Source organism: Simochromis diagramma, unplaced genomic scaffold, assembly GCF_900408965.1.
Source record: "Simochromis diagramma unplaced genomic scaffold, fSimDia1.1 OVJJ01000304.1, whole genome shotgun sequence".
Lineage (NCBI taxonomy): Eukaryota > Metazoa > Chordata > Actinopteri > Cichliformes > Cichlidae > Simochromis > Simochromis diagramma.
In genome coordinates this window covers 12990208-13003175 of record NW_024387030.1, presented here as the reverse complement: position 1 = coordinate 13003175, position 12968 = coordinate 12990208, and the positions used below count along the sequence as shown (strand labels likewise).

The 12968-nt window shown below is 40.6% G+C and overlaps 1 protein-coding gene across 3 annotated transcripts in view; it reads right to left on the bottom strand.

Annotated features, from left to right (window-relative positions):
- The window catches only part of evla (Enah/Vasp-like a), a 37604-nt gene that overhangs the window by 14263 nt on the left and 10373 nt on the right, over window positions 1-12968 (bottom strand). For all 3 annotated transcript variants that reach the window (XM_040041478.1, XM_040041477.1, XM_040041476.1), the window contains exons 2-3: window positions 2893-3061; window positions 7-187 (exon numbers count right to left, since the gene is read on the bottom strand). In XM_040041478.1, coding sequence (XP_039897412.1) covers window positions 7-187; window positions 2893-3061 — 350 coding nt within the window. The remainder of the gene's footprint in view (window positions 1-6; window positions 188-2892; window positions 3062-12968) is intronic.

Sequence of the window (12968 nt, the reverse complement as noted above, 5' to 3'; positions counted from 1 at the left end):
GCTCACCTCCGCTGTCAGGTGAGCTGAGGACGTTGAGGGCGAACAGCATGGCGTTGGAGAAGGTGGTGGCCTCCTCCTTACTGGCAAAGTTGAGGCCGTAGACTTGTCGGGCATCACGCCACTGGTGGAAGGTCTGTGTGGCCTGATTGTACTTCAGCCCCTTCACTATGGAATAGTTGATCACCACCTTTGTTGGAAGAAAGAAAAGAATCGGTGTACGTGAATGTGATCATCTAAGACAGGAACTCAATATTTGCCAATTAGTTCTGCCAAGGTTAGAATTTATTATTGTTAAAGTAGATGTATTATTCTAATTTTCACGTCCATATGTTTTATTAATGACTCTCCTGACATACTTTTACAAGACTCAGAGTTCAATTTATTTATCTTATACTGAGCTTTCAGTTCATCCTGGCTGAAAAAGCTATATCCATTTAGGGGAACCCTCCTTTCAGCAGACAGTGGATGAGGCTGCTGTGCTCACAGGGATTACTTGCATACCTGATGAGCATAATATTAACCAGTAACATGCTGAACATATATATGAGCTGTCCAGAAAAATCCTTAAATAAATACATGTCTACCTGCTTTTTATGAAGGCAGTAAGCTCTGCTAACATTGTAAAGAAGTTCATCCTAGCTGGAATAGCTAGATTTTTGATTATTATGCTAAAGGTCATAGCAGGTAGACCCAGGCAATGAACCTTATTCATACAAGATATAAGTACTTGGAAAAAATTTATAACTGTAGTTATAGCAACAGCAATAAAACCTCTTATGATGAACATCCTAAATATGCTATTACGACGACAGCTTCTGTCTGTAACATGATCGACAGCCATCAGACTCAATGTTAGCAGTTCATCAGAGGATGAGGCATATTCTGAAATGTTTAGCAGGAATTCAGCTGCGTAGATTCAATGATTTTATTAATGTCGCAGTTTTTGTTTCAAACCTATGTTCGGCTCCGACTTGTCTCTCTAATGAAACTATAAACAAATACAGAGGTAAAAACTTGTTTGTTAAAGATTTCAGGTTGTTTTTGTCTCATTTGGGGGATTAATGATCTTTATTTTGTCCACATTTTCTTCTTTTAAATCATTTTAGTGATGATCTGTCTGAGTAAACTGAAAGCATTAAACAAAGTCCTTCTAGACTTGTAATGCTGAACGCACCCAGCAGCAGCTCCTTACTGCATATTCTGTGTAAAGTGTGCAGCACAATCTCCGAAATATCATCCATCTAAAGAACTGAAGGATTCCTGCTTTTAAACGGTCTGATAATAATCTGAGTGCCTTTAACAAGATCAAGTATCTTGTACATTTTATTCCAGATCAAATGACAGATGATGAACAAACGGTCTCTGTTCAGATCATGTTGTATTTCACTCTATACTGCACACTTGTGGTCAAACTACAGAAAAACAAGCTTACAGGGACTTGAAGATCAAAGCTTATAACGATTAAATTAAGATACAACTGAAAATACATATGATACTGAAGATACACGGTGAAATGTGTTAAAAAACACCCCTACTTAATAAATATTCTTGCAGGCTTAACTATTCTAAAAAAAGGGGAATAAACATGTGTTTATAAGGGACAGGATTTAGCATAGTATTTAGTATGTAGACTGTAGCAATGATTTATTGATTGCTCTTATTAAGAACCTTATAAAAACTATTTAATTGCATCTTTATGATGAATATGAAAATGCAGACCCCGTGAGCAGGGAAGATTTTTTTGTAGCTGAAGCTTCCTGGTTTATAGTTTATTTGTAGTCACGTCTGAGCAGGTATGCCTCAGCCGGCCATTAAACTAGTCCACGTGCAGAGCAAAAGAGGGATTACATTTTCTGAAATGCAATCTATAAACCATGAGCTATTATCTTGCATGCGTATGACACAATAACAACTGCATGAAGATAAACGAAATCAGCAGTCTGAACCATATAAAACTAAAGAACCGTTAAAACAGGAGTGAAAACACAAATCCAGTCATGAATATCAGCAGTGTTTCTTTGCAGCAACTGAATGGATTTACGCATGTAAACATGGTCGAGACGACCCGATGAAGTTAAAATCGAGCATCAGAATGAAGGAAAAAGTTGGCTTAAGTGATTTTCAATGTGGCATGATGTCTGGTGTCAGATAGTCTGAGTATCTCAGAAACTGTTCATCTGCTGGAATTTCAGATTGGTCCAAAAAGACAAAAACATCCAGTGAGCAGCAGTTTAGTTATTGATGCCAGACGTCAGAGGATAATGACCAGGCGGCTTTGAGTTGATGGTTGGCAACAGAAACTCAAATAACTACTTGTTACAATCAGTAAGTATCAGTGCAGAAGACCATCTCTGAATGTCCAGCATTTTGATGCTTGAAGCAGATGTTCTACAGCATCCACACCAGGTGCCACTAACGCCAGCTAACAAAAGGAAACTGAGGCTACATCTTGAGATGCCGTTTGAGTTCTCTCTACTTCCACAGTCACCAGATCTACATCCAACAGAGTGCTTCTGGGATGTGCTGGACATAATCAACATGCACCAGACAAGTCTCCAGGACTGTGTGATGCTATCATGTCTTTGTCAAGCAACATCTGTGTCTCCAGATGTGAGAGTTGCTGAATAAAAAATTAAGAATTAAGCCAGTTCTTAAGGTTAGAGGAAGTCCAACTCAGGACTAGCAAAGCGTACCTAATAAAGTAGCTGGTGAGTGTATAATTGGAAATCCTCTCTGTTTTAGTGATACTGTAAACTATAAAAATAACAGTAATCTACAACCTTATATGGAAATAGAAAAATCAATAGATTTGTATTTATACTGAATTGTCACTATCCAGCGAAACATCCACTCGTCATGCGACGTGCGCTGCTGGTTGCTTGTGACTCTCACCTGCTGGTCCTGCAGTTTAACGCCCACCACTCTGAAGGTGTTGTTGGCAGTATTGTGGTAGATGTTGATTCGGCTGAAGCCCTGTTGCCCAGGCTTGATGGGCACCCATTTCTTACTGGCATCATCGTAGACCATCACAGAGGCCCGCGCCTGGCAGATACTCTGTTCACTGGTATAGAAGAAGGGGAGAGGGAACACAAGATCAGAAGGTTTGGTAAACATCCTAGAAAAAGTGCTTCGTTTCACTCTTTATACTGTCAGCGTTGACCTTAAAAGCAAATATAACGGCAGTCAATAAAATAAAACCAGTGAAACAGATTTAGTGTGTAATTTTCTGGTGAGCCGAGGGCCACTGGGACTGGCGAGCCGCACCTTTTTTCAGTCACCACTTAAGGAGGAACATTTTGCCACTGTAGGAATCTGACAGCTTATATATGTGCCGTGCATGTGCTGAGTAAAGGACGGGTTGCTGTTTTTAAAATCTATAAACAAGACCTCAAACTAAAACTAAACTCTGGAAAATTCCCCTTTTCCTTGTGGCCTTTACTGTGGTGCAGTTTCATAAAAAAACAAAACAGGCATCGATGCAGAAGGGTGTGTGTGTGAGTGTGTGTGGCGTGCTGGGTAATGACACACTGTGTTAAAAACATGTGTTTGATCAGCACACATGTTGCCAGCTACAGGCACCCTTGGTAAGAAGCTAATGAAAAGTCAGAGGACACACGGCTACCAGTGAGCATTAAATAACCGTGTTCACAACCACAGAACTGCAAAGAAATTACTTCAGTGTAGAGATGCATTTGGCCACTGACTGATGTGGCTTACACAAGTCACATCACAAAATTATCAGTTACAGCGGACGCAGCTTTGTAAAAGTTTAACTCGTTTTTTTTGCGTGTGGCGACCGCCGTGACTTTAGCAGCACGCGCTCCTAAAAGTGAACTCATGCTGCTGTAGCCACAGCGTGGAAGCACATGTGAGAAGGTGGCGAGGAAAAGAACAGGTGACAACTTCAAGTTCCTGAAATTTCCACTTTCAGCACCTCAGGGATCGACACTCTCTGGACGTTAGACACATTAGCAGCCTGAAGGTGTGAGGGCCGGAGAAAGAAAACTAACAAAACGCTGGTTGTGTGCACATTGCCTTAAACTCTGCAACAGTTTGTGAAAAATAACATAGAGCATAACAAAACTTCCCACACTGAAGGAGTGGATTAGCTGGCAAAAATATTCAGAAACAGATTACAAATCACAAAATTCATTCCAGCTTTAACAATATAGGAAATCAGCAAACTCCTCACATTTCACAGGGAGGTACCATAGACTATATTTAGAAGAGGCCTCTCATTGCACCTGGGACTGAAAAGTGACGCCTTCATCCGGTACAAGGGGCGGCTATAGCTATAAAAGGAATCAAGACTGTACAGAAGTCTATGGGAAAATGACCCTATTTCTTACTTGATTTATGACCTGAGCAAAAATCAGTTTACCATCTCGATTGTTCATTTCAACTAAATGAAATATAAAGTTCATTTGGTAAAATATGGCCTCAGTCAGAAGAACACATACAACAAAAAGGGCATGGTACGCTTTAAGGAGCGGTTCCTATTGCATGACCTTTTTCTCTGTTAGATTAGATATTTAGTGTGTAGGTCTGTTGTGTCCATCTTTTATATACAGTCTATGTCCTCTCGTCCTTTGGTTGGCAAGTGGATGAATTGGCAATAATGTCAAGGTTCTCAGCAGCTGACACAGCTGCTCTCTTATGCTTGCACAATTAAAGGCTGTGAATTATTCAGGGCGTGCCGGTCCCATTTGTCCTTTCAAAAACGGATAAATGAACAAACTGTAACTGCCTTTAGGTTTACAGTTTGGATATGGTTTTAATATAGAATATATAATTCAATATGAATATAGTCAACTGAGACTTTCAAATGACTGAAAAGACAAAAAAATGCATGCAAAATTGCAGCGAGAATATTTAAAAGTGCCACTGAACTTATTATATGCCACCTTGTTACAGACAGAACAATTTACTAAAATTAAATGATCAATAAAAATAACAGACGGCTAAGGAGATGTGAAAAGAAGGTTGGTTTGCACAGAATTTATTAGGAGCCACGATTTGCTGCAAAGGCTCTGAGGACATCAGCGCTGAAATGCCACCGTATGAGACCCTTCTCTGACATCCTTTCCTTCAACGTGCCGCTCTGCAGGAGGAAGACAGCATGACACCTGAGAGACCCCCCGGTGCAGCACTAACATGTTCGGTCTCAGCCGGCTTCCTCTTACTTTCCTGCAATCAGCTGCTCTCTGGTTCCCTTGTGGTTGTTTTAACAGCCTCACAAAAAAGTCAGCGATGATGAGATAGCAGCATTTTCTATTGGATTCACCCACGCAGTAAATTCCTATATTATTCAGAAAATGTAAGTCAGACAAGGAAGTGATGTTTTCTGATAAAGACGTTGTAAAATAAGAAATGTTATTAGTGGTATAAAATAACCTGCTGTCAAAATGTTTTCCGATCCCTTCGAAACCACTTATCTGGGAATGTCAAAATAAAAGCACCGCTCTGACACATGACAGCTGTGTCGAGTGCATCATTTTTGGGTAAAAATGTCTGAACAAAGTGAGCAGCACATCGCAGCGCTCCTAAGGGAGGAGACTTTAAAACTCGCTTGACAGACGGACTCCCACGGTTACAACCTCCCTCCCTCTGTCAAGTATCCATCTCTCCCCACTGCACAACTGCTGTTGAGCTAACCGGCAGCAATATCACCATGTGAGAGTAAAAAGCAAGACAAAAGTGAGCGCTGATGCCTGGAAAATGGTTACACAATAAAAAAAAATCTCTGTCTGGGGACAAACAGGAACTTCAAAATGAAACAGGAAATTCAGGCGGGCAGACGGAAATATGAAGTCCCCTGAAAATAGCACAAATCTGAAACACAAAGCAATCCGCTGCAGGAAAGAATTGCAAGTTTTATCAGACAAAATTAAAACCTCTGAATAACACCGATCATGCCATTGCACTGCAATGATATGCTGGAAAAATCAGGAGTCCTGGCAACTGAGTGAATGTTATTTGGGAATGAAAACACACAAACTCCCACGATCCAAATCTGATCAAGCATGTGTTGAAAATACTGAAGACTTAACCCACAACCAAGTGGACCAAAAGGCTCCCATGTTTATGACCTGATGGGTCAGAGCTGTTTTGGTGGCACGATGAGGGCCGTACAGTATTGGGCAGGTTGATCTGTGTATTTGATAGGTATGATTCATCCTTAACCTCCACATTTCTTGGCATCTAAAATAGATACAAACACATTGCTTCTGCTTAGCCAAGCTTAGAGTTAAAATCAACTTATAATCTAGCAATGCAAAACGATGCGGGACGAGTACAAACGGCCTCTAAATACGTTTAACGGACCCTCTAATCACATAACAGACACTTCTCTCCACTTCAGAGATCTGACAGACCACCGCAGTCCCAGTGGGGCAGATCAGGGCGGGGAAAAGGGAGGCGGCTGCATCTCTGCGATGGATCTTCTTACAAAAACAGACCCTATTTCTGGAGCAGTTTGTGCCAGAGGTTGGATGGTTTCAGTTCTCCTCAACAAGTTAAAAAAAAAATGTCCGTCTTGTCTAGTTGATCCTTAGACATCGCATGTTACTCAATCAACACATCATGTGATATAAAGCAAAAAAAGGGGAAAAACAGGAGGACTGTAGGAGTATAAAAGTGTGAATTAGGACCATAACACAGGAGCTCTCACCAATTTCGATAGTGTGCTAAATGCTTCTGTGTGTGATCTACTATTTGGGGGTGCTGGAGTATAGATCATATGGCAAGGAACAAGAGAGAAAAGAAAATAGGTAGAGCATGAGGATAGTAGATGCTCATATTAAAAATGCTCAGTTTCAAAGAACGCAACAATACAAACTGTGCAAATGATGCCGGTGAACTGAAAGCAGAGGCTTCAAACCTCTCTATGCGCTTGCTTTCAGGCAGTTTGTATTTCCAGTTAAGAATCCGCATGATGTGAAAGCGAGGAGATATCTTTAATATGATCATCTTAGGCATAAAACTCTGGCTATGAACCCAGCAATCTGTTGTTTAAGCCTTCTGAAATCCAGAGGCATCAAGTCAGAAGAAAGCGAGCTTGAAGTGGGAGGAGGAGAGGACGGCAGATGAACTGAGGTGCAGAATTAAGGCCCAGTGTAATAAAAATAGGTAGTCTAAGAATAAGAATACAAATCTGTAAATTAGAATGATAGCTCACCTTAAAAAAGAAAGTGAACTGGTTGATTTTCAGGCAGAAAGCAAAGATGACTGAGTAAGAGATGACACACAGGAGAGGCTGTGACTATGTGTTTGTGACGAAAGGCGATATGGCATAATCTGAAAAAGGTCAGCTGTGGCTAAATATCAAAATAAATCAGTGACATTAAAATTAACATGTTGAATCAAACTGATGTTCAAGGTTGTACAGAGGACAGCAGAATATTGAGGTTTATACTAAAGCAATTGTTAACACTATTTTTGAACAGGCCTACCACCCCCATTTATGGTCCCAAGCTGTGGGTAGTGACCAAATGAATAAGACTGCAGATATAAGTAGCTGAAAATATGTAGACACTTTGCAGGTGTGATAATAAAGCTAGGCTAAGACTAAACAATACGAAGAGTAGCTTAAAAAACTGCATGAATAATTGCAATTGGGCTGGCAGTAGCATGTTATAACGCAGGAGCCAGGCTCATTTTATGTAACTGAGACAGCCCACATAGACCAGAAAGTTCTTCTGTGAAAGACTGACTTTTTTGGCACATTTCTGTGACATACATTACGGCTGCAGCAGGCTTTTTTGTTTATATAGCAGTCTGCTTTTAAAATGTCACATCTGCACTTTATTTATGTGCCATGTTAAAATGTAAAAGACAGAAATCGTTGAGCTGTGTAGAGCTCAGAGGACGTGCAGAGTAAGGTAATATTTCACTATGGCCTCATCATTACAAGTGACCTTTTACATGCATGCTAAATTAAAAGTATTGATTATGGCTAATGAAAGCGATTTCATCAAAGTGCAGAAAGCTTGCATGAACTATAGTGCATCGATCATTTGGGCAGTTTCAGACTCCAGGACACTCTTATGTTCTTTATTGACTACATCTTATATCTTTAAAGTGCATAATTCATCTCATGAATAAAAAAAGAAATACATGTGTTTTTTTTACATTATATTGACAGGCTAATGAGACCTGCATTCAGCAGAAAGCAGTTCTATAAGCCTGTACATTCATGTTTTATTTAATATACAATCAATAGCCTCTAAACTGGCTCCACCTGTTGAACTGCTTGTTAACACAAATATCTAATCAGCCAATCACATGGCAGGAACTCAAAGCATTTAGGCGTGTAGACATGTGAAAATGACCCACTGCTGAAGTTCAAACTAAACATCAGAATGTGGAAAAAAGGTGATTTAGGTAAGTGTTGGGGTCAGACGTGCTGGTGAGTATTTCAAAAACTGCTGATATGTTTGCACAACCTTTTAACGAATCGTCTAAAAAAAAGACAAAATATCCACAGTTCTCTGGGCAAAAAGTTCGATTTCTGCTTGAGCAATCAGATAGCAATGTCAGAATTTGGTGTAAATAACACGAAAGCATGGATTCATCCTTCTTTGTATCAATGGCTGCTTACAATTGGAAGTCACAAATGATGATGACACTTTAAGGCCTCCGTAGCCACCAGATCTCAATCCAACAGACCATCTTTGGGATGTGGTCGAACAGGAGATTGGATCATGAATGTGCAGCCAACAAATCTGCAGCAACTGTGTGCAAAATATGGACCAGCATCTCTGAGAAATGTTTCCAGCAACTGTTGAATCTATACCATAAAGAACTGAAGCAGTTCTGAAGGCGAGCGGCAGTCCAATCCAGGACTTCCTAGTTGTAACTAATAAAGTGGCTGGTGTATTTGTATTGGTGCAGAGGAAACAAGTACTCCGAATATTCCAGTTCTTTCCTGGAAAAAGTCGATGCGATTTCCCCAATAGATCCCATCTGAGCCTTGCACCTTGTTTTTTCTGGAATAAGTAGGCTAAAGCTGAATAATAAATCCACCCCAAAGGCAGCCCGAGTGGGGTGAGAAGAAAAAGTAGCAGAAGAGAACAGTGGCAGTGATTGAAAAGAAATAAAAGAAGAACAGAGAAAGCTATGAAGGCTTCTGGTGCACTGAAGCCTTCCTCGTGTCAAATAAAGCCTCATAGGCAAGCGGTAAAAATGAGGCCACATTCCCAGGCTTCTGAATTAAGCAAAGCACTTCCCTGCACACATGGTTAGACATATGTGCCTGCCTCACCCCACCCTCCTCCACACAAATCCTATATTATACAATTTGAGTGTTTCCCCTCAGAGATCAGTTATTTTCAGAAATGACTCCTCAAACTGATCACGACCAGAAAATACTAAGAGCATACATTAGGGGTCGAGACATATTAGAAACAGAAGTTTCATATTTCTGTGAGGTCTGGCAAATCAAAGATTAGATCACTGGCTGTATTTAGTGCTACCTTGGCAGGGATGCGAGTGGGTCGTGGTGGGTTGCACGAGGCGTCTTCTTTGGGTAGCACCCGGGGGGCAGGGCTTCTGTTATCATGGCAATTAGCTTTTGTATCTGGGGTAATTGTTTCATCCTGCTGGTTCACAGTGGAAGGCACCCGAACAGATCTGAACAACTGATGAGTCATTAAGCACGACCCTGCATGGCCGGCTCATGACCGTGGATCGGATTGTTAGGCCTTTGTTTCTGTGAAAACTAGATGTCAAAAACACTATTAAAGGACACTAAAGCGTCGCAGAAATACACCGTCAGCAGAGATCTGTTGATACAAATGCATGACAAATCTATGACAGAAAAAGAGGTTAGTGAAGGTTAGTTTTCCCTTTAAATTTTCCTGGAATAACACTGCACTGCAAGAAATTTGCATGTTAAATTACAACAATTTCTTCTCCTACTCCCTTGTACTGCTCATAGTAACAACTACTCTAAGTTGAACTCTGGTTCACGGTGGCCCATTTTTAGCTAAACTATAACACTTTTTTCTCTACACTATTTTTAGGCACGCAATCAGTGGGAACCACATCACACGTCCGCAACAATCACAGCAAAACTAAAACGACTGCAGTAACCATGACAACACTTCTGAATTAATGACTTGCGCTTAAACATTTCCATCCAATTAATTCTGTCGTTGGCAGGGGAAAAAAACCAGTAATCTACTATAAAAATGTACAGCTCCCTACTGTATATTTTTACATATGAACCACAATAGAGGATACTATTTGAAACTTTGGCCATGGTTAATAATACGGGAGAACTTTTATCTAAAATTAATGAACTAAAAGGAGAAGCAGTGAGATCAAACATAAGACACATGCCATGTTATCATACCCGAGGTCTTTTTCAGCACCTCTGCTTTCCCCCAGCCTTTCATGTCACCATAAATCTCACTTAATTACTCTGTCAACTGTCACATCAGTTATCATTCACTGCAACTTGGAGGTGCCACAAATACAGCTTAATCTATCCAACTAATGAGTTTCATTTCATGCTAATTAAGTAGCCTAAAAAAACAAAAACCCACCATAACCTCCCGCACAACGAAAGCCAGCCGAGAGAGAAGAAAGCACCCAGAGAGGCAGCAGAAGTGATAATTACACAGCTTTAGGCATCCCCTGTTGGTGCTGTAGCTAATAAAGAAATGCAGTCAGTGTCAGGGAGATGTTTGGGAAATAAACATTAGTAGCCTCAAGTGAAAAATGTTTCATTCCTGCAGAGGAATTTGCTCCCATATTGGAAATTTGGTTGTAGGAAAGGTCAGGAAGTCAAACAACCAACAGTTCAACCACTGTTGTAAAAGTTTCCATTGAAACATTATTAATTGTAACTACAAGGAGAGACATAACCCACTAACACCATGCACAGTAGCCAGAAATCCACCTCGGTTCTCAGTATCTTCTCGTTAAGGGTGAGGCAGTCAGTCTTATGATGTGATGTGAGGTGCTGCCCCTTTTTTTTTCCAAACAGGAAGAGAAATACATAATTATACACCCACACACAGTATATTATGGTACCCATAGTGTACATACACCATTACATGGTAACAGATATTTTTAGTGAAGGGCCAGAAACAGGGACAGAGAGATTGGTTGTAAAGTAAGGATCCAGTTTAGTGTTATTATTATGCTCACAATGAGGATTATAGCCCCCGTGGCTTTAGAGCAGGGCAAAGCCATACATTTAGAGACGGGATGCCACTCTCTCTTTGTGTGTGTGTGTTTAAGTGGGTGAAGGGGTCTGGCTGACAGAAGGAAGAGGTCTGTCTGGATTAGAGACAGAGCATAGCAGGCAGATCATTACCTCACTGCAGCCTTAAATCTAAATTAACCCGGGCTTAACTCTCGTACAAGACCTCTAATCTGCTCCATGGGGGAAAGTAGTGTTCACAGGCACAGGCAGGGAAGGAGGCCCGAGGAACTAAAAACAGCACAAGCTCACTGTGGCTCACACACTGTGTGAAGCTGGGTCACTGGTAACCCGGCAAGCTATACACACTTAGTCTGTTTAAAGGATGCAGTGAGATATGAGGCAGGGGCCAGATTGCAGGGGTTGTAGTAACTGCCGCATGTAACCTAACACTGCTACTAAACTATATGGAGCACAGTCATTAAAAATAAATAAGAGTGACACACACTCACAGAGTTATAATTACAGTGTTTTTGCTGTCTGCATTTTGCCAAGCATGCCAAATCTGACTCTTAAAGGGACCATTTCTGCTTTTCTTTAATATCCGTCACAGATTTAGTCCCATAATAATGGAAGATTATATCAAATATGGACCACGTTTTTCAAAAAATGAGGGTAAGTGTACAAATAATGCCTACGAGGGAGAAGCTCAGGCTTTAGACTGCTCTAAACACTCTGTATCAGACATGATTTTTTTCACTCTCGTCTCTGTATGATGTCAGTGAGAGCGGATATCCTTAATATATGAGCCCTGGAGCCCCGCCCACATGCTGTTTAGCTCTTTAAATCTCCTTTTACAGAGGGTTGACCAATCGGAAAAAGTGTGGCTTAAAGGGAGAGGAGCTAAACGGGCTTTTTACAGACAGCTGCACCCAGAAAAGGATGGTTTTTGTGTAGCTGTGAAAACACCTGAAGTACTTTTCCTGAGTTCAAGAGTAAAAATATGGAGTTGGAAATCTGAAAAACAAATGTAACATATATTTAATTCTACAGCAGAGGTGTACTTATTCAAAAGACCTTTGAACTCGTGTATCACAGTCCCGCTAAGTAGACAACTAAGACTATTTTAAAGCAACAGCACACAGCCGATTCACAAAGGCTTTCACATCCCAGATCCATCATGTTGTGCCTCACTCTTAATAGATCACAGGGCATTTATCTGACCCCCGCCCCACTCATATACGAATACTGCACAATATTGCAAAATGCAACTAAGCCTAAATGAGAGAGAACAGAGTGATGTGGTCTTAATGGCATTAATTTCAAACTGCATTAATGTGCTTATGTTCTTAGCCAAATGCCCCAGTTGTTCTGTGGAAAAGGTTCAGTTGTTTGAATCCTTCTGCAGCACAATCCTTTTCATTCAGAGCCATGTAAAACATAAACAATGATCAGACAGTTTGCTTATTACACTTGATATCTATATGTTGTATATTTTGTGTACTTGGTGTCCTTGGTCAGTCTGTGTTTCTGCCCCTGTCACTGCCACTTCTCTCCCTGTTCATTCAGGTTTAGGTTTAAATGAATATCCTCGACAGCTCAAATAAATAAAATGATTTTAAAATACTCGAGGAGTCAATTAATTATAAGAAAAATAAATAGAAACAGATACACAACTATTTCTTATCTTAAAATATAGAGTTCAGGTCCTGGGTTGGCTGGCTTAGGTAGGTGGCACAAGGCCACTGTGGCACATGAGTTTGATTCCACCCCAGGCTTTTCCTGCATGTTGTTCCCCCTCCTTTCCTATCTGCTTCAC